Source organism: Erythrolamprus reginae, chromosome 1, assembly GCF_031021105.1.
Source record: "Erythrolamprus reginae isolate rEryReg1 chromosome 1, rEryReg1.hap1, whole genome shotgun sequence".
Lineage (NCBI taxonomy): Eukaryota > Metazoa > Chordata > Lepidosauria > Squamata > Dipsadidae > Erythrolamprus > Erythrolamprus reginae.
The window spans coordinates 321,712,191-321,734,066 of record NC_091950.1 but is presented as its reverse complement, the minus strand read 5'-3'; the positions used below and the strand labels follow the sequence as shown (position 1 = coordinate 321,734,066).

Sequence of the window (21,876 nt, the reverse complement as noted above, 5' to 3'; positions counted from 1 at the left end):
GATTTTTGGGTGGAAGGAACTAGAAACTAGGGAGTCAATTGTTTCCAGGACTGCCTGGCTTAACTCTTGTTTGGAAGTTCTTGTTATGTCTGAATCTAGGATGTCCTGCAAAGCTACCACAGATGAAATGTGCAGCCCACGTAGGCAGCCAATTATCTTGGCCCAAGCTGAAGCCATTACATAAAAATTAAAGTTGGGGTGCTATTTAAATTAATTTCACACTACTCTTTCTTAATGCAGAGGACAATTGGGGCCTCTGCATTATTTACTTTTCCAAAACAAAATATGTGTTTACCTCTTCCATGGGTATGACTTGAGCATATCCACCTCCTGCTGCTCCTCCTACACAATGAAGAGAACATGTTAGAGAATTCTGGAGGACAGAGGTCATAATTTCCCCTCATTTCAGGTTGACATTCCCTCCTTACTTGGCTCAAGATTACGATCAGGAAGCCAATCCAATTTCCTTTTATCAGATTTGGATTGCCTGTTGGTTCCAACATCTTTTGGATCTGTGAGAACACCTCAAAACCTCCTTGAACAGGGTAAATATTTGGTGAATTTGGAAGGGTTTGAAGGATTTCAGATATTTGAGGGTCAAAACTCAGGAGACTATCAACACCTTTCCAGACTAACACACTGTATTATAAAGCATCAGCTTTCCTCAACTATAGCTTATAGGGATTTAAGGAATGAAAAATTTGTTCCTCTCAAATTGGGTCCCAAATGGGGAGGAGAGTTTTAGAAACAAACAGGGTGTCTAAAGCTTTGCAAAACTTAATGAGCTGTGAAAATAGCCTTGAGAGACAGACAGGAAGAAGAGTCATAGCCTAGAGAATAGTCTAATAAATAACATTTGAATCCAGAGGATTAATGGGGTGCAATAAGTGTCTTAGAAATGTTTCCTATTCCTCTGGAAAGTAAAGATAGGGAAGGGGGGAAGTGTGTTCACTTTCAAACTTGCAAGATGTTACTGCAACCTTAGAATAAGGGTAGTATTAGTAGTCATAGTTTTGGTTTCTTGTCTGAACTACCTTATAAACTGGGGATCTCCCCTGGATGGCAACCTTAAGACTTGTAGACTTCAATTCCCAGAATTCCCCAGCCAGCATGGAATCCTGGGAGTTGAAAAAGTCTTAAAGTTGTCATATTTGGGGACTCCGGTGTTAAGCCATTTCAAAAAGTCCATGACATTTGGCTTGATCCCTTCTGCTAATAACATGATTTTCAAAGGGAAATTACTGCCTGCTCATTGATGAGGAGGTAATGCTTACCTTTGACACCAAAAGTAGGACCTTGAGAAGGCTGTCTCAAGCAGGCAAAGGAATTTATTTTAAGGTGGGCTGTCAGTGCTTGGACTAAGCCAATTGTCACAGTGCTTTTCCCTTCCCCAAGAGGTGTTGGCGTAATCCTAACAATATAAGACAATAAGTCACATTACATCAATAAAGTTTGCTGGTTCTAGTGTAAATAAGGATATTTCCATCAAATAATGATATTTTATAATACAGTGGTACCTCTACTTAAGAGCGCCTCTACTTAAGAACATTTCTAGATAAGAACCGGGTTTTCCAAGATTTTTCCCCCTCTTCTTAAGAATTATTTTCTACTTAAGAACCTAAGCCTGGAAAAATTTCCCAGGAAATTTGAGAGCGGCCCGAAGGCCCGGCCAGTTTCCAGCCATTCCCCATTTAATCCTGGCCATCACGGGCTTTTCTGGGCTGCCAGAGAAACCTTTCGGTGGTGCCTAAGGAGGCTTTGGCAGTCCAGAGTGAACAAAGCATTTTCCTTTCTCTGGTGCTTGGAGAGGGAATAAACCTCTGCCAGTGCCCAGAGAAAAGAAACACCCCCTTTGCTCTGGGCAGCGACTGTCCTTCTCCTCTTCTTCCTCCTCCTCCTCCCATGCAAATTCCGAGCTTTTATTTCTTTCCTAATGGGTTCACAAGCATTATTTGCATTTACATTGATTCCTATAGGAAAAATTCCTTCTACTTACAAACTTTTCTTCTTAAGAACCTGGTCACGGAACGAATTAAGTTCTTAAGTAGAGGTACCATTGTACTTATGTAAAAACCATCCAGGCAGAAATATATGCCAATCATGCAAAAGAATATAACGTAGGACCGTAATGGCTAACCTATGGCATGTGTGCCAGAGGTGGCATGCAGCACCCATGTGCAAGCACCCCTTGCTGGCCAGCTGGTCTTCGGGTGTCTGCTGTGCATGCACAGGGGGTGGGGTGTCTATGTGGAGTGGTCATGCATGCATGTCCAGGGCACATGCTCATGCACAGCATGCATGCACAGGGACAGTGCACGCACTGTTTTTGGGGGGATTCAGGTGCATGTGCGGGCTTAGGGCACTTGGTCCAGAAAAGGTTAGCCATCACTGATCAAGCATGATATATAAATTAGACAACAATTAGTTCTGATAATTAATCATAGTAGACCTTTAAAATGAGACATAGTAAAGTTGTGAACCATACACCAATGCATATATAAATCCTACCCAAATTATTATTATTTTATATTATAAATTATTATTCTAGCAAAAATAAAATAAAGTGAATAACAACATTAGTGAGATCGGATTTCTCAAGTTTTGCAGTGCTACCGTCCACTATAGTTCCATATAGGATTGACCTTTATCATCATTCTGATATCAGCAATGATTTTATTATTATTATTATTTATTAGATTTGTATGCCGCCCCTCTCCGTAGACTTGGGGCGGCTCACAACAGTGATAAAAACAATACATGGCAACAAATCTAATAATTAAAATCTAAAATAACAGTTTTACATTAAAGTCTAAAAAGAAAAAAATGCTATTGGTGATGCAGTAGTTAGAACACATCATCAATAGCATTAGAGCAAGAACTCTGCTTTAAAGTGGTGGATGTCACCAGGTCATTGAAGCTCCACTCTTTATAACATATTCACATGTTAATGGGAGGCAGAGCTTTGATCACCTAATGGTGCCTGTCATTTTGAAGCAGATATTTTATTTTTATTAGCGGTATCAATCTAAAATCTAAGGGACTGGTTTGGACAAAATTCAACAACACTTATTTGTGTAGCTGTTGATAAAAATATGATCACCAAAATGATCACCAATGTCAAATGACAGATATGACACAAGAAGATCACTCTAAATGTTAAAAATGTGTTCATTCTTCTGTTGCATGCTGAGACACATTGAAATCATTACTCGCAATGTTTCAAAATGTGCATTTATATTATTTAAAATAATTCAATTTCACACATACCCGTCTATTTTTATACCTACTGAGCTATCAATCAATCAGATGACATGATTTTATATTGCTTCCATCATTTACTCCCAGTAGTTTTGAAGTTATGATTCTTTTTAAATATTATTTTATTGATTATATATAAATTACAACACATGAAAGACATATAAAGAGAATTAAGAGTAGAAACAAATGAACAAACTCATGGTCTATAATGTCATGAAAGTTATAATGTTTCAATATACATGTACAGTGTCCCCTCGATTTTCACGGGTTCGAACTTCGCGAAAAGTCTTTACCACGGTTTTAAAAAAATATTAATTAAAAAATACTTTGTGGGTTTTTTCCCTATACCACGGTTTTTCCCACCTGATGACGCCATATGTCATTGCCAAACTTTCATCTGCCTTTAATAAATATTTTCTTAATAAACTTTAATAAATAAACATGGTGAGTAATAATCTGAATGGTTGCTAAGGGAATGGAAAATTGCAATTTAGGGATTTAAAGTGTTAAGAGAAGGCTTGTGATACTGTTCATAGCCAAAAATAGTGTATTTACTTCTGCATCTCTACTTCGCGGAAATTCGACTTTCGCGGGTGGTCTCGGAACGCATCCCCCACGAAAAGCGAGGGAACACTGTATACTTAATTACTATTAAGGATATATTTTTATTACTAAAAAAATTAATACAATGCAGACCTATCTCAGAGACACTGTGGGTTCAGTTCCAGACTACCACAATAAAGCAAACATCACAGTAAAATGATTCACACAAATGTTTTCCCAGTGCATACAAAAGATATGTTTACAGTGTACTGTACCTTACTAACTGTGCTCCAATGTACATACCTTAATTTAAAAACATATTTTATTGCTTAAAAATGCTAATCAGCACCTGACCTCCATTGAATCATAACCTTTTTGCTGGCGAAAGCAAAGCAAGGTGGAACAAAACAAGCTATGCCTGTAGGTTTCCCTTTTTTAAAAAGGCAATGTATAAATAGCCACCTATCTTGGATTTTATAAACTTATAACAGGAAATTTTATTTTTTTAAAAAATTATTTATTGTTTTCCAAAAAAAAGAATAAAAGAAAATATTTCTCACATATTTTGTTCTAGTTTTACAGATCTTAATCCATTTCTATTATCTTTTCGATACATCATTCATTTCTTTATATATATGGGATAAACATATATCCATTGTAAGATAACATACAGGAAATAGTATAAGGGCAGACTAGATGGACCATGAGGTCTTTTTCTGCCGTCAGTCTTCTATGTTTCTATAAGTACATTCAAATATAAATATCGTGAGTAGAGTTTACTATTAAGGTAGAAAGAAATGCATAGAAAGAGAAATCATACATCTTATGTTTTTTTTAATTTCATTTCCTGTAAGGTAATTGTTGTCTTTCTTGTGTATACTGATACTTCGTCTTGTTACATTTTCAATTTTTGTTTTGAATCCATTTGTGCCATTTATGCCATAATTGTTTGGGTCTTTTGCTTTTGGTTCCCTTAATTGAGTTTGTCATTTCGTCCATATCTATACAATCTATATATTTTGTCAATAATTGAGCTTTCCAATGGGGTTTGTTCATTTTTCCATGTTTGTGCCAATGAGATTCTGATTGCGGTGTTTATGTGTGTTATAAGTAAAAGTGTTTGCTTGGTATAGGGTCTTTTCCAAATTCCTAAGAGCATACCTTCTGGTGTGTATTCTATCTCCTCTTTTGTGATTTCTGTGAGCCATTTGTGGGTTGTTTTCCATATTTTTTTTATTTTGGGACAGGACCACCACATGTGAAAAAAGGAACCTTTTTGTTTTTTACATTTCCAGCAGGTGTCTTGTAAAGTCGGGTAGACCTTCGCTAGCCTTGATGGTGGCATGTACCATCTATAAAAGAGTTTGTAATAATTTTCCTTATATGCTGCTGACAGTGTGATTTTAGATATTGTGTTCCATGATTTCTCCCAGTCCGCTAAGTGTATGTCGCGTTGGACATTTTTAGCCCATGCTATCATAGGGGTTTTGATTGTGTCCTTTATTCTTTCTTGTTCAAGGAGTAATTGGTAAATTTTAGTGATCTGTCTGTCCTCATATTCTGTCAAGATTTTATATTTTATAACAGGAAATTTAAAGCTGAGTTTGAACCTTTTTAAAAAATAGGAGGAAATAAGACTTTAAAAAGTACTAATATGATGTAGAGAGTAAAGTGATAAAAATGAGTGCATGACTAAGAGTCTTTCGGTGAACCAAAATTGAGGGGGATGTATGTAGAAAGGAAAAAGTTATTTTCCTACCTGACAAAACACTTATGGAAATTAGCAGTGCTTATTTAACAGAATTAGACCGGACTTCTCTAAGATGCCATTGTTCAGATATGTTAAATTTCCGGTTCCATAATTCCCATGTAAAGAGGAATTGTTTCTATTTAGCTGTAAAAACACTGACCCCCATAAATTTGTACTTCTGCAGAGTGATTTCAAAACTACCCAGGCTATTCATCTGGGGCATCTCTTTTATCAGCCAGAGAAAATTCAAGTTAAAAACCAAACAAAACTAAATTACATTTTCATTCACATCATTCCCACTCCATTTCTAACAGAAAACACTTGCCAAGATATGCTACATTTAACTGTTTAAATCTGTGGTACTTTAGCAAATGCAGTGAAATAAGTAGTTTATTTAAGGTATGTGACATTGCGGATTACATTTTCATTCCCAGGGATATACAAGCATTCAGGCAAAAGTGAGCCAAAAGCGGTAACTCCTATTTCATGACCTCCTAAAGACTCAAGCTAGAAATCCACCTCTAATTAGAAACATATTTCCCTGAACTGCAGAAACTTTGCAAAAAGTCCAGCTGGTCCGTGGTAGGCTACATTGGCTTTGGGTGAAAGATGCAATCAGATTTTTTTTAAAAATAAATAAATTATATTTTAAAAGAATAATATCATTGTATTTAACAAAAAAAAAATGCTTTGTAAAAATTTTGTGAGCTCAGAAAAATCAGTATTTTCTCATAGTCTGAATTTTACAATAGGGCCAAGACAACCAAGTTACAGGAGCCTAGTAGGAGATTGTTTTCAGTTCCTATCTCTATCTAATGATCTCTTGATATTGGAAAGGGAAACATTCTCTAAATATAATATTTCATATTTGTACTCTGAACCAAAGAGGATAGTTTAAAAATAACATGAAAGAAAAAAGGAGCATGCAGGTAACCCTCACTTAATGACCGATCGCCTAGTAATTGTTTGATGTTATGATGAGCCCCTAAAATGTTACTTATGACCTACAGTAGTGGCCAAACTTGTGGAAACCTTTTGGGAAAAATGTATTTTTTAGGTTTGATGGCTAATAACAGCACTTTTTTTGGAGTAGTATTATAAAAGTATATATCAATGGAAAGATAATGTAATCAAGAAAGTAATGCGACAAATTTTGTTCAATTTTCTGTATCCTATGCAAAGTTATAGTGAAAAAAACCAGAAAAAGGAAGCACAACTTGCTTGAGTTGATATCAAGTAGCTTTCCTTCATCGGATTGTAGCCAATGACATGAGTGTTTAGAGAGCCAATCAGGTATCATTTTGTTTTGGCAATGAGCCAATCAGATCACAGTAGGATTCAGGTATTGATGTCATATATTGAAGCTGAGAGGAGGACATTTGTCAGTGTGTTATATAATCGCTATCAAGTTGGTTGGTTGGTTGGGGTTTTTTGTGTGTGTGTTCGTTCATTTAGTGAGCTTGTAAAGCATAATAAAATTAAAGTAATGGGGCAAAAAGTTGACCTTGTCACCCAGAAAGTGATGTAAAATAGTATTATTAAGTAAACAAGCTACAGTTATAAAGAAATTAGAAGAAAAACTGGTGGAAACTTAACCAAAGGTGGCATTTCTAAGTTTTTGAAGAGGTATAAAGAGACTCAGTCACTAGAAAACCACACTGGTAAAGGCAGGAAAAGGTGCACAAGAGCAAGTGATCATAGAAGAATTAAGAGGCTGTGTCTACATGACAGAAGAAAATCATCTGGGTGTATGGGAGATGAAAGGGCGCAATGCAATGTAAAATTGGGTGCAAGGACTGTTCGGTGCAGACTGCAGTAATTTGGCCTAAAATCTAGAATTCCCGTCAACTAGACAATGTTGTTTGGCGGATCCTAGGGGAAGAGCCTTCTCTGTGGGGGCCTCTGCCCTCTGGAATCAACTCTCCCCAGAGATTAGCACTGCCCCCAACCTCCTTGTCTTTCGTAAGAATCTGAAAACGCACTTATGTCGTCAGGCTTGGGGTCACTAGACCCCAGCCTCTGCCCAGTGAATGTGTTGGATGAGATAGTATGCATGTGACTGTTCGGTTTAAAATGTTTAGTTTTTAAGATATTTTTTTAAAATTAAGTATTCTATTCATTGGCTTAGAAATGTTTTATATATTGTATCATTTTTATTGAAATGTTGTAAGCCGCTCCAAGTTCACAGAGAGAGGCGGCATATAAGTCAAATGAATGAATGAATGAATGAATGAATGAATAAATTCCACCAAAAAAGGCACTTTTATCTCTCAAAGGTTGAAAAGGTTAAATTGAGCTATAACCCATGCTACCTGAACAAAGGATATATAATTTTATGGCACTACATTTTAAAAAAGTTATGTTATTAACAATTACTGTATACTTTTCCCAAAAGGTTTCCCAAATTTTGGCCACTACTGTAATTTTGAAGTTCTAATAGCTGTTCCCTACAATCATATGATTGCACTAAGGATTCTTGGCAACTTCTGCCGCACGAATCCCAGCGACCGGTTAGGTCCCACAGAGTTGGCCTTCTCCAGGTCCCGTCGACAAAACAATGTTGTCTGGTGGGATCCAGGGGAAGAGTCTTCTCTGTGGTGGCCCCACCCCTCTGGAATCAACTCCCCCTGGAGATTAGGATTGCCCCCAGCCTCCTTGCAAACTCCTTAAAACCCACCTCTGCCATCAGGCATGGGGAAATTGATTCCCCTGGGCCGTTTCCATTTTATGTATGGTTTATCTGAGATGTATAATTGTTTTTTATATTAAGGGTTTTAAATTGTTTTTAACTATTGGATTTGTACTGTTTTGCTGTTGTGAGCCGCCCTGAGTCTCCAGAGAGGGGCGGCATACAAATCTAATAAATAATAATAATAATAATAATAATAATAATAATAATAATAATAATAATAACCGGCTCACTTTTACAGCTTTTTGCAGTGTATGCAATCATTGCATGGTGGTTAAAGAGAGATTTGGGTTCTAGTCTATCCTCATTTACCTAAATTCAGTGGTTGATTTTAGGCCAGTACCTCACAGAGGTATTGTTGTGAGGAAAAATGGAAAGTGGAGCTCCATAGTATGTCTGTCTTCTTAAGCTACTAAACAAAAAACAGTCACACAAATAAGTAATAAATATGAATGGTGGCAAACATCCCTCTCGATTAATGAAATAAATGCAAGGCTGCTCAGGATAATTCATATACTGTACATTAATAATGCAAGAGAAAGAGGGAAGAAAAAGGTTTTAAATGTTGCAGATGGAACCATCTCATTCAGTAAATGAAAATACAAGCTGCATTTTGTTATCTAAGCAAGAGTAAGGGGAATGCATTTATTAAACTATTTCTTACCCAGCAACCAGTACATATTTTCCATCTGGCTGATCTTTCAACCTGTCCAGCAGCGAAAGACGTACTTTGGCTTTGGTTTGACCATAGATTTCAATTTCTTCTGTGAGCAATCCCATCTCTTTGGCAAGAATATGGATAGGTTTGGGAGCCTGTCCCCTGGAAATTTCAATATCACTGCAAAAGCAAACAAATGAAAAATAGGTATGTGTACATATACGCCAATCAAGATGGAAAGTTTTCAGTGGACTTCCTTTACATGTAAGTTTGGTTTCTCTGAGACATTTAGAAAAATATCTAATGCAACCTCCAACCTAGTGCAGGGATCTACTACTACAGCCACTCCGACAGAAGACGACACAACCACAGCCAAACCAAAGTGAGTCAACCACCCACCAAGGCAGTTTCTTTGATTACTGGACAGATTTTATCATTAAGAAAATTTTCCTAATGTTCAACTAAAAAAGACTTCCCTGAAGTTTAACCTTAATTATTCCTTATCTTTTCTTTTGGAATCATGGATCAAATTTAATTTATCTTTTACAGACAGCCTTCAAACACTTGAAAGAAAGTATTTTGTCCCTTGAAATGTTCTTTTCTTCAAGCTAAACATAGTCAATGATCCCAACCAGCCTTCCTAATGCAAATATTGATTTTGGGACTGCAAATCAGGAGAATCAACTTTGTGCTTTGTATTGTACATCTGATCACTAGTGTTACAAACACATTTCTGATTCATGTTTCAAAATTGGTATGCTTTTCATTTCTGATAATACATTTATTAAATTAGAAGCAATTTTATGACTTCTATGATCATCTGAAAATGAATGTACTTATAGGGAGTTTTATGCTAGAGAAAATGGATTAAAAAAAAAAAGAGAATGTAGTTAGTGCTAAGAGTATTAGGTTTCTGTATTAAGAAAACAGAACTAAGCCAACTATCTGAAGAAATTCTCAAACATCCCATATGAAATTTCTCACTAAGGAAAATTACAGTATACCAGATTCCCTCCAGCCTGATTCATACTCAATTCCTCTAGAGAATAATAAAGACTTTAATGTTCTGTCATTTCATGTGATACAATCATACATAAATGTAATTGCTTAAGGAAGAAGGTTTCATTTGTGTTTAAGCAAATCACATATTGATTGTACCTTTCTGTCTCCTCTTATTATACTTGCTAAAGTGCTATGTGTGAAATGTGTTCCTCTATTCATATTGCCAGTGGCATCAGTCTAACCTAAAATGCATAATTTTAATATGCAACTTTCTCACTATACTATCTTGTTCTGAGGAAGAGAGCGAAGATCAATGCAAAATGGGTCCCCATTTTGGTCCATGTCACGTGACTGACACTGGCAACATATTTCTAAGATTTCAGGCAGGAATTCTGAAGATTGAACTTGGGAACTATTGCATGTAGACTATGTACTCCTTCCCTGAGCTTCCTCCATCCAACCATGAAGGTCCTGCATCACAGCCTGGAGACAAGAACCACCATGTTATATCTGTAGATTATCGCAAATATGCAGTTCTCATTCATAAAAGCAAAATCTCCCTGAAGTTGAGCTTGACTCCAAAATACTTTATGAAATGTCCCTATAGTTTTATTTGCAACAATATCAAGCCAGTTTGTTATTGAGCTCTTCTTCTAATTTCTCAATCTAATCTGTAGTCCTGGGATTTCCTAGTGACTCCAATTAAAACAATAACCAGGCTCAATCCTTCAGCTTTTTAAAGACCCGATAGCGTTGGATAGATGCTGGCCAGTCCACATTTATTAAAATAAAAAATTGCCAGATTAAAAACTGAAGGCAACCACTAGTGACTTGACTAATGCCATCTTGTCTGCTTTAGAGTTTTGTTTCAGCAGAATGAACCTGCAGTCCTTAGAGAAATTAGAATAAATTGAACAACACAAACTAATTATACTCACGTTTTAGCAAATGTTTTGTTTCAGTACATAGAACCCTGCTCAAAAATAATTTGCTATGCAGTTCTTACCTGGGAACAGGTGAAATGGGCTGTAGATTCAAGCAACTGAGATTCCATTCCTTAGATTGACGGGCTGCTATTATCTGTAGCTCGCTGAGTTTTACCAAGTTCTTTCAAGAAGAAAAGAGACAAAAATACTTTGTTTTAGTACAGTTGCTATATGTACCGTATTTTTTGGATTATTTTTGGACGCAGCAGACTATAAAACGCACCTAGATTTAGAGAAGAAAAACAAGAAAAAAAGGTTTTGGCCTCCGTGCATTCTATTATTGCTCTCCCCAGCGTCAGAAGCACTCCACAGGTCCCATTTTAAGACTTCTTGATGCCAGAGAGGGAAAAAATGGACCTGTTTTTGGCCTGCAGAGTACTTCTGGATCCCAGGAAGGGCAAAAACGGGACATGTGGAGAGTTTGGGAGGCCAAAAACAGGCCCATATTTGCTCTATAAGAAATACAGACATTTCCACTCACTTTTTTTGAGGGGGAGAGGGATAGTGTATCTTATAGGCTGAAAAATACGGTAGTTTCAATCTCACTTTTGGGGATTCATATTTCCAGACACTATTTTTGTCTTCATAACTGGATGATATGAAAGATATTTTATTGGGGAGGAAGCTTGGAGCAAGAAGGACTCACTTGTGTCCTCCAAGTCTGTTCCACTTGACTTTTATAATCCCTTTGAAATTGCCATGTTTTCAATTTACATATCTCCCCCCCCCCCCCCCCCCCCCGGTTTCATGTTATTACTATTGCTCAGGGCATAGTGTTAAGATTCAGCACAAAAATGGCATCTTAATACCATTGTAAGGCTGGTATTGAATCTGGGGGAAAAGATGTAAAAAGAATCTTGTAAAATAATTGCACATGTGCAGAAGTTACCGCTGGTACCCAGACAAATTCAGAGCATGAGTATTGTATTAGTATTTGTAATCCTAACCTGGATTTCCTTTTTTCCTTATCCTTTTCCTTCCATGCTTGTTGAATCCTTGAACCATGAATCTGCCTTTTGTTTTGTTCCTGTTACATAAAGAGTCACCATAGGACTTACTAACCTGCATGCATATTGCCAATGCCAGATGTTCTACAGCCTCACCTAGATTGCAATCATTGCCTCCTGTTGGATGTCCACGAAAAGTATTCTGTCCTGAAAATGAAAAACAATTGCACCCATGAATCCAGCAGCCTCTTCTTGTGGGAAGATCTTTGGGGAAAAAAGCTGCAAGAAGATAATTGACGCCATTAGCTAAATTACTGCTGAGCAAAAAAAAGGTGCTATATGCATGACAGAAAGCATAGAAACACACCAAAATGCAAATAAAATAGACACAAGACAAACAGACAAAAGTGGGGTGAAATACTGTATGTACTGAATATATAATCATTGCGAAGGTAAAGGATTTTTTTTCAGGGTAGGAGTGCCAATTGATAGCATGGATCACAAAGCACTGATGACTTCTCTTACATTATGTTGTGGTTCAGCCTGAGCCAGATCAAAGACCAGCTGCGTCTCTGCTGGCTCCATGCCCGGGGGAGGCTGAGAGCGGAGAGGAGAGTTCTTTGCAGTCAGACAGTGCAGACAGCAGTCACGAAAGTGAAGGTGATGCAAGGCCTGAGAGCCCTGGGGAAGGGCTATCTCAAGCAAGTAGCTGTGATTCCCTGGAGTCCTTGGATGATGACGCACAAGCTATCATTAGTATGTGGCAGAGACGCATAGCTCAAAGGAGAAATCAACTGCGTAGATATTATCAGCGTTGAATGAGGAACACCAAGGGGTTGGGTGTGGTCCTCATTAGCAGGGAAGGGTTTATAAGGCATGAGAACCATTCCAGCAGCGTGGAGTGTTATCAAAGGGGAGTTGGTGTTATCTGCATTTTCTCTCAGCGTTTTTGTTCCTGGCTCGTGGCCCAGCAGCCTTGAAGATTGGTGGGAGGTGTGTGTCTGTTGGCTCAACAGCCTCATCTGGCATTAAGGATCCTGTGTTTCTGTATGAACTATTGCCTTTGTGTATCTATTTGGAGTTCCATTGTTTTCCTGATCTGTAAGGACATTTTCTGTTGGCTTCTTTTCTCTTTACCATTATAAAACTGTGTTTGGATTCAACCGGTGTGTCTGGCTTATCTTTTTGGGTTGGTCATAGCTTCCGGAGTGACCCAGACAGAACACATTAACTTAGCTGAGAAGTTTTTTTTCCAGCCACCTAACAATAACAATAAACCGTCAGGTGCTGACAAACTCACATAAAAATGAGAGAGAGATGACTGGGAAGAATCAGGAGAAGCTTGTGGACTTATAAGCAAATTCTGCCTTCTGTCAGCACTCCCCCAATATAAGCCATCACTTAATGACTTAGCAACCATTCAAAGTTATGATGGAAACCCCACACCACCCCTTTAAAAAAAATGGCTACTTATGGTCCAATTCTGGAATTTTCTCCAGTCACCTGATTGCATTCTGGTTGCTTAGCAACTGACTCACCTTTACAGCTGGTGGTAGAGCCCCCTGATCATGTGACTGCAATTTATGACACTTTTTTGCTGGTTTCTGACCTTTTCTGTCAGTTTCTATTAATAATGTCCATAGGAATACACTTGCATCTATTGATAATTATGGCGCTTGCTTCACAACCACCACATAAAAAGTCAGATATGGTCATGAGGGTGCCTCAGTTTATATCCATTTACAATGCCTTTACAATGATTTACAACAGAAATTCCAGGTTTAATAAGTCAAGGACTATCTCTACCTGCTTCTTCTGGTACTGAAAGCAGAAATAAAACCAGAAACAGTACAGTGTTCCCTTGATTTTCGCGGGTTCGAACTTCACGAATAGCCTATACCACGGTTTTTAAAAAAATATTAATTAAAAAATACTTCGCGGTTTTTTCCCTATACCACGGTTTTTCCCACCTGGTGACGTCATATGTCATTGCCAAACTAATAATTTTTGCAAATAAATAAAAAAAAAATAATTATTGTTAATAAATAACTATGTTTATAAATATCAGGATCACTAAACGTCTTATTCAATGGTGAGTACCAGTAATAATGGTGAATAAATGGTTGTTAAGGGAATGGGAAATGGTAACTTAGGGGTTTAAAGTGTTAAGGGATGGCTTGTGATACTGTCCATAGCCAAAAATGGTGTATTTACTTCCGCATCTCTACTTCGCGGAAATTTGACTTTCGCGGGCAGTCTCGGAACGCATCCCCCGTGGAAATCGAGGGAACACTGTACAACCGTTGTTAACATGCTCTGAAGGACTGCACTGACATATTGTGTGACACACTTTTTCTGAATGCTTTGCACAGCTGCACTAAATGCCATTCCAGCAATACGAGTACTTTCTGTGCTTTTACAATTTCTCCCTAATGCCACCTTAACAGTTACAATTAAGCTGGAAGTTTTTAGAGGGTCTCTGAAGGAAAATAAATCCTCTCATCCATGGGCCTCATCCAAATTCTCATCACTACCAACAAGACTTTTTCTTGAAAGAGTAACCTAATAATCTCCCCAGCCTTCTCCAAATCTATTAGATTCAAACTCAATTGGATTACAATAACATGACTTCCTGTTTGTTATTGCGTTGAACTGTTTCCAGCAAGTTTCAAAAAGAAGTTATGGTGTTCCTTGGAAGCAATCTGTTACAAAAAGGCTAAATAGTGCAACTTTCATCAGAGTGACAAATAGTTTTGGATAAAGGAATTATTTACAGTGTTGTCATGAAATAATTTAATATATGCCATAGCACAGATATATTTTCCTTTCTTTTTTGCCATGTATTAATTCAATAACTGAGCACTATCTAGTTTATTTGCAAAATACATAGATGATGCATAGACCTATTTGCTTGCCACACATATGAAATATATATGTATATGTATGTATACATATATATATGTATTGGAACTGCTTTGTAACTGTAATGAAGTCAGCTAGTCATCTTTCAGGTACACCTGTATTATGACCAAGGAAAATATAAAATATCAAGCAATGTTCAGTTCATCTTTGCCTAATATAAAACCTACTATCTCCAAAGACGTATTCAGTTGCATGCAACAGGAATTAAATGTGTATAACAAGGCCAAGCTTCATTTATCCAGGCATAAATGCCTAAATTGCTGGAGGATAAATTCACATTTCTCAGCTTGCAAACACCCTCATGGAGCTGATTTGAATGAAATATGTTTTGTAAATACTGTATAAAAATACTGTTAGAGCACAAAAAACAGCCAGATAAATAATTGTGCTCATTATTTTTCCTATTTATTTTGCTTGTACTACAAGACGTTAATGAACGTGTAAGATACAGGTATTCCTTGACATACAACTACAACTGAGTCCCAAATTTCTGTTGCTAAGTGAGACAGTTTTTAAGGGAGTTTTGTGACTTTTCTCACTACACTTTTTAAGTGAATCATTGTAATTGTTAAGATAGTAACATGGTTGTTAAATTAATCTGATTAACCCATTGATTTTGCTTGTCAAAAGGTAACAAAAATAATATTAATTAATATACCCCCAGCTACCACAGTTTTATGTATGGATTGTTAGGTTGTGTGATTGTTTTATTTTTATAATAATGGGTTTTAAATTGCTTTTTATCATTAGATTTGTACATGTTGTATTATTGTTGTGAGCCGCTCCGAGTCCTCAGAGAAGGGCGGCATACAAATCTAATAAATTATTATTATTACTAATCATATGAAAGGATACAAAAAGTAACTTAACAACTCTCTCACTTTCTCAAAAGTTCTCAACAGAAAGTTTGGGCTCAATTGCGGTTATAAGTCAAAGACTACCCGTACCTTAAGACCAGAGATGGGTTGCTCCCAGTTTGGCCTGGTTCTGCAAACCGGTAGCGGCAGGAGGGTCTGCCCACCCACCTGGGACCCTTCTGCGCATGTGCAGAAGTATAATGTGCACACACAACAGGTTTTAGAATCCACTACTGCTTACTGGGACACTGTAATCATCATAAATATGAGTCGGTTGCCAAGCATTTGAATTTTGATCACATGATTATGAGGATGGGGCAATGGTTGTAAGTGTGAAAAATGATCATAACTCATTTCAGTGCCATCGTAATTTCAAATGGTCACTAAGCAAACTGTTGTAAGTAGAGCACCAGCTACTTGTAGAATGTATCCGACTCAGTTTTCTTGCCTGCGTTATCCTACTGATAACTCTTTTTAATTAAGCCAAAATTAATCACAATGGATCATATAAACTAGTATCTTCAATGAGGTGGCTAGAAGTCCTCTTTGTTCTGTCTCAGGATATTCAAGTTGTATATACTGTACAATTATAGAAATAAAATATCTGTCTGTCTGTCTGTCTGTCTGTCTGTCTGTCTATCATCTATCTATCTATCTATCTATCTATCTATCTATCTATCTATCTCTATATACAGTGATACCTCATCATACAAACTTTTCGAGATACAAACCCGAGGTTTAAGATTTTTTTGCCTCTTCTTACAAACTATTTTCACCATACAAACCCACCGCCGCTGCTGGGATGCCCTGCCTCTGTACTTCTGTTGCCAGCGAAGCACCCATTTTTGCACTGCAGGGATTCCCTTGAGGCTCTCCTCCATGGGAAACCCCACCTCTGGACTTCCATGTTTTTGTGATACTGCATGGGAATCCCAGCAGGGGAATCCAGCAGCGCAAAAATGGGTGTTTCGCTGGCAACGGAAGTCCGGAGGTGGGGTTTCCCAGTGATGGGAGCCTCAGTGAAATCGCAGCATCACAAAAACACAGAGGTCTGGAGGTGGGGTTTCGAGGACTTTGGTGTTTTTGTGATGCTGCGATTTCACTGATGCTCCCTTTGCAGGAAACCCCACCTCCAGACTTCCGTTGCCAGTGAAGCGCTCGTTTTTGCAATGCTGGGATTCCCCTCATGGGATTCCCCTGCAGCATCGCAAAAACACAGAAGTCCGGAGGTGGGATTCCCCATGGAGGAGTGCCTCAGGTGAATCCCAGCAGCGCAAAAACGGGTGCTTCGGCTGGCAAAAGGAGTGAATTTTGGGCTTGCACGCATTAATCGCTTTTCCATTGATTCCTATGGGAAACATTGTTTCGTCTTACAAACTTTTCACCTTAAGAACCTCATCCCGGAACCAATTAAGTTTGTAAGACAAGGTATCACTGTATTTGTTTTTATTATTGCTGTGAGCCGCCCCGAGTCTACTGAGAGGGGCGGCATACAAATCTAATAAATAAATGAATAAATGAATGAATGAATGAATGAATGAATGAATGAATATATATATATATATATATATATATATATATATATATATATATATATATATAAATAAAATGGTGGAACTACATAAATGCAAATACTGTATATAGCTTTTTCCTGTCTCCCTCCATAAGCCAGGAATCTGCAAGAAGAAACATACTTATCTGTTTCATTTCACTTCTGACCACAGCCCTCTGCTGCATATTCCCAGGCCTCTTCAAGTTTGGAAACATGAAGTTATGACTCAGTGAAATTTATTGCCATGAAATTTAATTGAATACTGGCAAACTTAATATTGAAGAAAATGACGTAGCTTCATATTTAGAAGAAAGCAGAAAAATGCCTCAACCAGCTTACTTGAGTACCATTGCATGTTCCCAGCATGTCTTTTAAATATTTGAATTCAAAACCCTGCACAGCAATAGAAATCCTAGCTTCATCTGCTTTTAAAAATTCAGTATAACTTGCAATGCAACTTAAATATCGGTAGATCACAATTTGTTTAAGTTTTAATAATGAAGCCATGGATTAGGAGGGAAAAAAATCCAATGGCTTTAATTGTGTTCACACTTTGTTCTTCAAGATCAGTCTTCTGGAAAACGTCAATTTAGATTAGAAGTGGAGAATGTTTTGCTGGAAGTTAAAACTTTGTCTACCCTAGCCATAAATCGATGACTGTCACAGTGAACCCATGCTTGGATCTCAGCCAGAACAATAAGAAACAAGAGAGGCCAGATTTGATTCTCTTCTCCCTTTTGCTTAAACTTGTGTGCTTCTTCAGATTATTTGACTTGGCTTCATATAACTGTTTTTATCAGTGCAGAGATAACATGTAGTTGAATTTCAGAATTCGCCCTGATTGGAAACTGGAGCAGTTGATTTGATGCCAGGAGTAACAGAGTGGAGCATTCTGGTAGCTGATTGTATGAATGGAGTCCACTGAAAAATACTGTGTCTGAAGGCACGAGGAGACTCTATCTGTAGCATCTCCTTCCTTTACAGTTGCAAGGTATGCTGTTCTATGGAAAGGTACTTTGTGCTCTGCATGAAGTTTCTCCATCATTCATTTGCTCAACAATATATGACAGAGCTTGTTATTATTATACCCACTATTCCAATTTCTTCCTGCCCTTTTTATATATAAGGTAGCAAATATATCTAATACGCCTCCCTCCTATTTTCCACACAACAACAACAACCCTGTGAAGTGGTCTGATCTGGAGAGAGTGACTTGGCCAAAGTCACACAGCTGGTTTTCATGGGAGGCCTAGAACTCACAACCCTATGATTTCTAGATCAGCGCCTTAGCTACTATACCAAACTGGCTATATATTATGACACTGAAAAATGGAAAATCTATCAGCTATTAAACCTGGAGGCTCAGAGTTCAACACATCAATTAATGCCCAGACAGAGAGAGAAAAAAGAGAGAGAAGAAACATACGCACTAATAGCTCTATGCAACAGCCAGCAAGAATAATTAGTCAGGGATGCCAGTAACAAAGTAAAGGCAAGAACCATTTTTTGAACTACAGTAATGCTAAATTAGGACCGTCCGTAGGATTTTTCTGTATCAGTCAAAGGACGATTTATTTTATGCCCTTTATTTTAAATTTGATGATGTAAGAGCATACTTTTTTGTCATTAACAAATTGATTCCTGAAAGTGTTAAGCTTTAGCACCCATTTACTATACATCTCCAACAAAACTCACCCCATAAAGTGCCTTGTGTACAATCCACTGTAATGATCTCAGGATTTTTCCAAGCCACTGATATATCTTTAGGTTTGGTACTGCCCACAACCATCATATCAGCATCACGAAGCTAAAATGGATAAAAGAACATACACTTGATTGCATTATGGGATATACAGTATATGGAAAGACAAAGTGCTGAACTATATTTAATCAGCTATAATCAGAAAATACATAATTGAGAAATTAATATGCATATATGTATTGTATATGTATAAACTAAGCAACGTCCTAAACCATGGTTGAAAACTGGTTTATTTTACTGAGTCATAACAGCAACATTTCAGTTAATCATCCTATGTACTTCCTGAACCTATGTAAAAGTCTTGGGAGAAAAATGAAATAAGAGCAAATAGCTATGTCAGCTGTTTTTCTAAATCTGAACCTTGCTGAATGTTGGTTTTCTTTTATAAATGAATTAAATTTCTGTTAAACACAGTGGACAAATCTGGGTGCCTTGCTAAATTATATTTTAGAGTTATATGAACTTAGATCAGGGATGGGTTGCTACCGGTGCAATAGGCAACTGCGCACCGGTAGTGACCGCCAGATTGCGCAATCTGCAAGCAACTGCTCTGATGCCAGTTCTTCAGGCGCAGCCATCTTTTTTCTTACATTTTTCATATTTTTTGCCTTGTGCACCTGTGCAGAAGCAAAATCTTGTAAGGGAATGCTCATGCATGCAATTTTTCAGCAATTTTTTTGCTTCCGTGCATGCGGTAGTGGCCGGTAACCGCAATCCACCCCGACTTAGACCTAATGTAAACTTAGATTTCAACCATGGTTTTGCTTATTTATGTGGGGGCATAGCAAACATCTCAGAAGCGAGATAACCTGCCCCCAATCTCAATGGATTCTGGACCGAATACAATGGCATGAAAGAAAAGGAGCAGCCTAACAGTACATTCCTAAGCAAAAATCAAAAAGAGATGCACTCAGTCTTTTAATTGGGGACAAGGTCTTGCTGAAATAAACTCGTGTTTGAAATGTATTCAGTCCTACAAGATGGACCAGACTAATACACCAATGCCACGTAGGCCAGTCATTACTTTTATTGTAAACTTTATGGTAACAGAACATGCAAATCTAAATGTGCTCCCTCCCTCCTTTCCTTTATCTTTATCTGAGCTAGGGAAGGGCTTGTCTGACAGTGTAAGTTTTCTCAATTTATTTTCTTGGCCCTGGCTCAAGTCCCACTTATCTGACGGTCCCTTGGTAGCAGTTTTCCCTCCTGTCCTTCAAGGCTACTCTCTCCACATGTCAGCAAGGCAGAGTTTACACCATTTTCTGATGAGAGTAAGTTTCACAAGGTGGAGATTATCATAAGCAAGTGCTAGCCTTGCTAGGCACTTTAGAAAAGACCAACATTAACTCTATTTGTATTGTAGGCTTATATTAACAGAATTTTTCAAGTCTCTCCCCTTATCTTTACAGTCCAACAACCTAGGAAGGGTTCCTTCTGAGATGTTTGCTATGCTTCCATTCCTTTCATGAGCTCAGTTGCTTCTTATATGAGCATCACCTAGACCAAGGGTGGACAATTAATTTTGCCATGGGGACGCATGAGAAATTGGGATGGTTTTAGAGGGCTTCATCAGGGAGGGGGCCTGCAGTGCACCTACACAGAGGAGGCCTCCCTGGCAGCCCCTCCCTTTGGGAGCTGGCTGGCCCGGGGCTGCTGCTGCCCCCCCCCTCCGCTGCCACCACTGCTTCTCCTTCTTCCTTTCGTTCCTCTGCCACCGCTGCCGCTTCCTCCGCCCGCCCGCCCCCCAATCACTGCCGCTGCTGCTTCTCTTTCGGCCTCTCACTCAGATCTGCCAAAGCGTCTCTAATGGGCTCCGGGCGTCACCCACAGTGATCTCATCGCCTAGCGCTCGCCTTATTGTCAATGTCCTGAGCCTCCCTGGGGCAGAAGAGCTGCGCGGCTGCCTCTGGACCACCATTTTCAGGCTCCTGCTGCAGCCCCGGGAGAGGAGAACTTTAAAAAAAGTGGGACATTTTTCACAGATAGCGGGCAGGCCAGTTACAGACAGCAGGCGGCCCGGATGCAGCCCATGGGCCGCCCCTTGCCCAGGTCTCACCTAGACTGTGGCTCTTCCTCCTGTCTGCCAAGGTCATTCCACATACCATTATATGGCTTGTCACATATCTGTACCAGTGGTGAAATCTACTTACCTTCCCTACCAGTTCAGAAGTGTACACTCGTGTGTATACTTTATCACCCTCTGCGCATGCACAGAATGCTTTGTGCATGCACAGAGGGTTCAAAAAAATGGTGGCATCTGGGTGGGTGGGTGGAGCCTTGCACTGCTGTCACTACCAGTTCTCCACACCATTGGCCACCGTTGCTACCAAAAAGATCGAACTGGGCTGAACTGGTAGCGTTTCACCCCTAGTCTGTACCCAGTGTAACCTCAGGTGGTCAATATGACTTTTGTAGATGACGAGGGGAGTAGACTAAAATCTGATGAAGTGTTGCATCATATATTATGGGGCTATACCCGATAGGACTTTAAAAGTATGACCAGTATTTCAATTAGACTTGGAAACCTACAGGCAACCCCTACACCAAATTTAATTTGTGCTTTTTTACACTGGTAGATATGTCCCACCTAAAGCCTAGCTGCTGTTCTTTAAAAACAGCTGCAACTTATAGAAAATCTGCAAAGGCAGACCTGGATAGTGAGTGATAAGGACATGGGTTATTGACCTCAGAACAATTTATAGGGTTATCTTGTTTCTGAAAGTTTAAGAGCTATAATGCAAATAGCATCAATCACATTTTACGATCTGTTTTCCTATGATATTCAGAATGAGATTAGGATCATTCAAAAATTTACTATTATATGTTATTTTGTTATTCCAATATATTTTTAGGTTATTTGAAATTTAATAAGCAAATCTTTTTTTTTCATTAAATGCAAGGAGCGACCAGGGTTTATTAATCAGCTTGTTCTGTCTAGGATGCATTAGTA

The 21,876-nt window shown here is 38.3% G+C and overlaps 1 protein-coding gene across 2 annotated transcripts in view; it reads right to left on the bottom strand.

The window, feature by feature from the left end:
- The window catches only part of MTHFD1L (methylenetetrahydrofolate dehydrogenase (NADP+ dependent) 1 like), a 177,777-nt gene that overhangs the window by 121,053 nt on the left and 34,848 nt on the right, over positions 1–21,876 (bottom strand). For both annotated transcript variants that reach the window (XM_070733706.1, XM_070733708.1), the window contains exons 8-13: positions 18,860–18,971; positions 11,949–12,040; positions 10,907–11,007; positions 8,905–9,078; positions 1,275–1,411; positions 296–342 (exon numbers count right to left, since the gene is read on the bottom strand). In XM_070733706.1, coding sequence (XP_070589807.1) covers positions 296–342; positions 1,275–1,411; positions 8,905–9,078; positions 10,907–11,007; positions 11,949–12,040; positions 18,860–18,971 — 663 coding nt within the window. The remainder of the gene's footprint in view (positions 1–295; positions 343–1,274; positions 1,412–8,904; positions 9,079–10,906; positions 11,008–11,948; positions 12,041–18,859; positions 18,972–21,876) is intronic.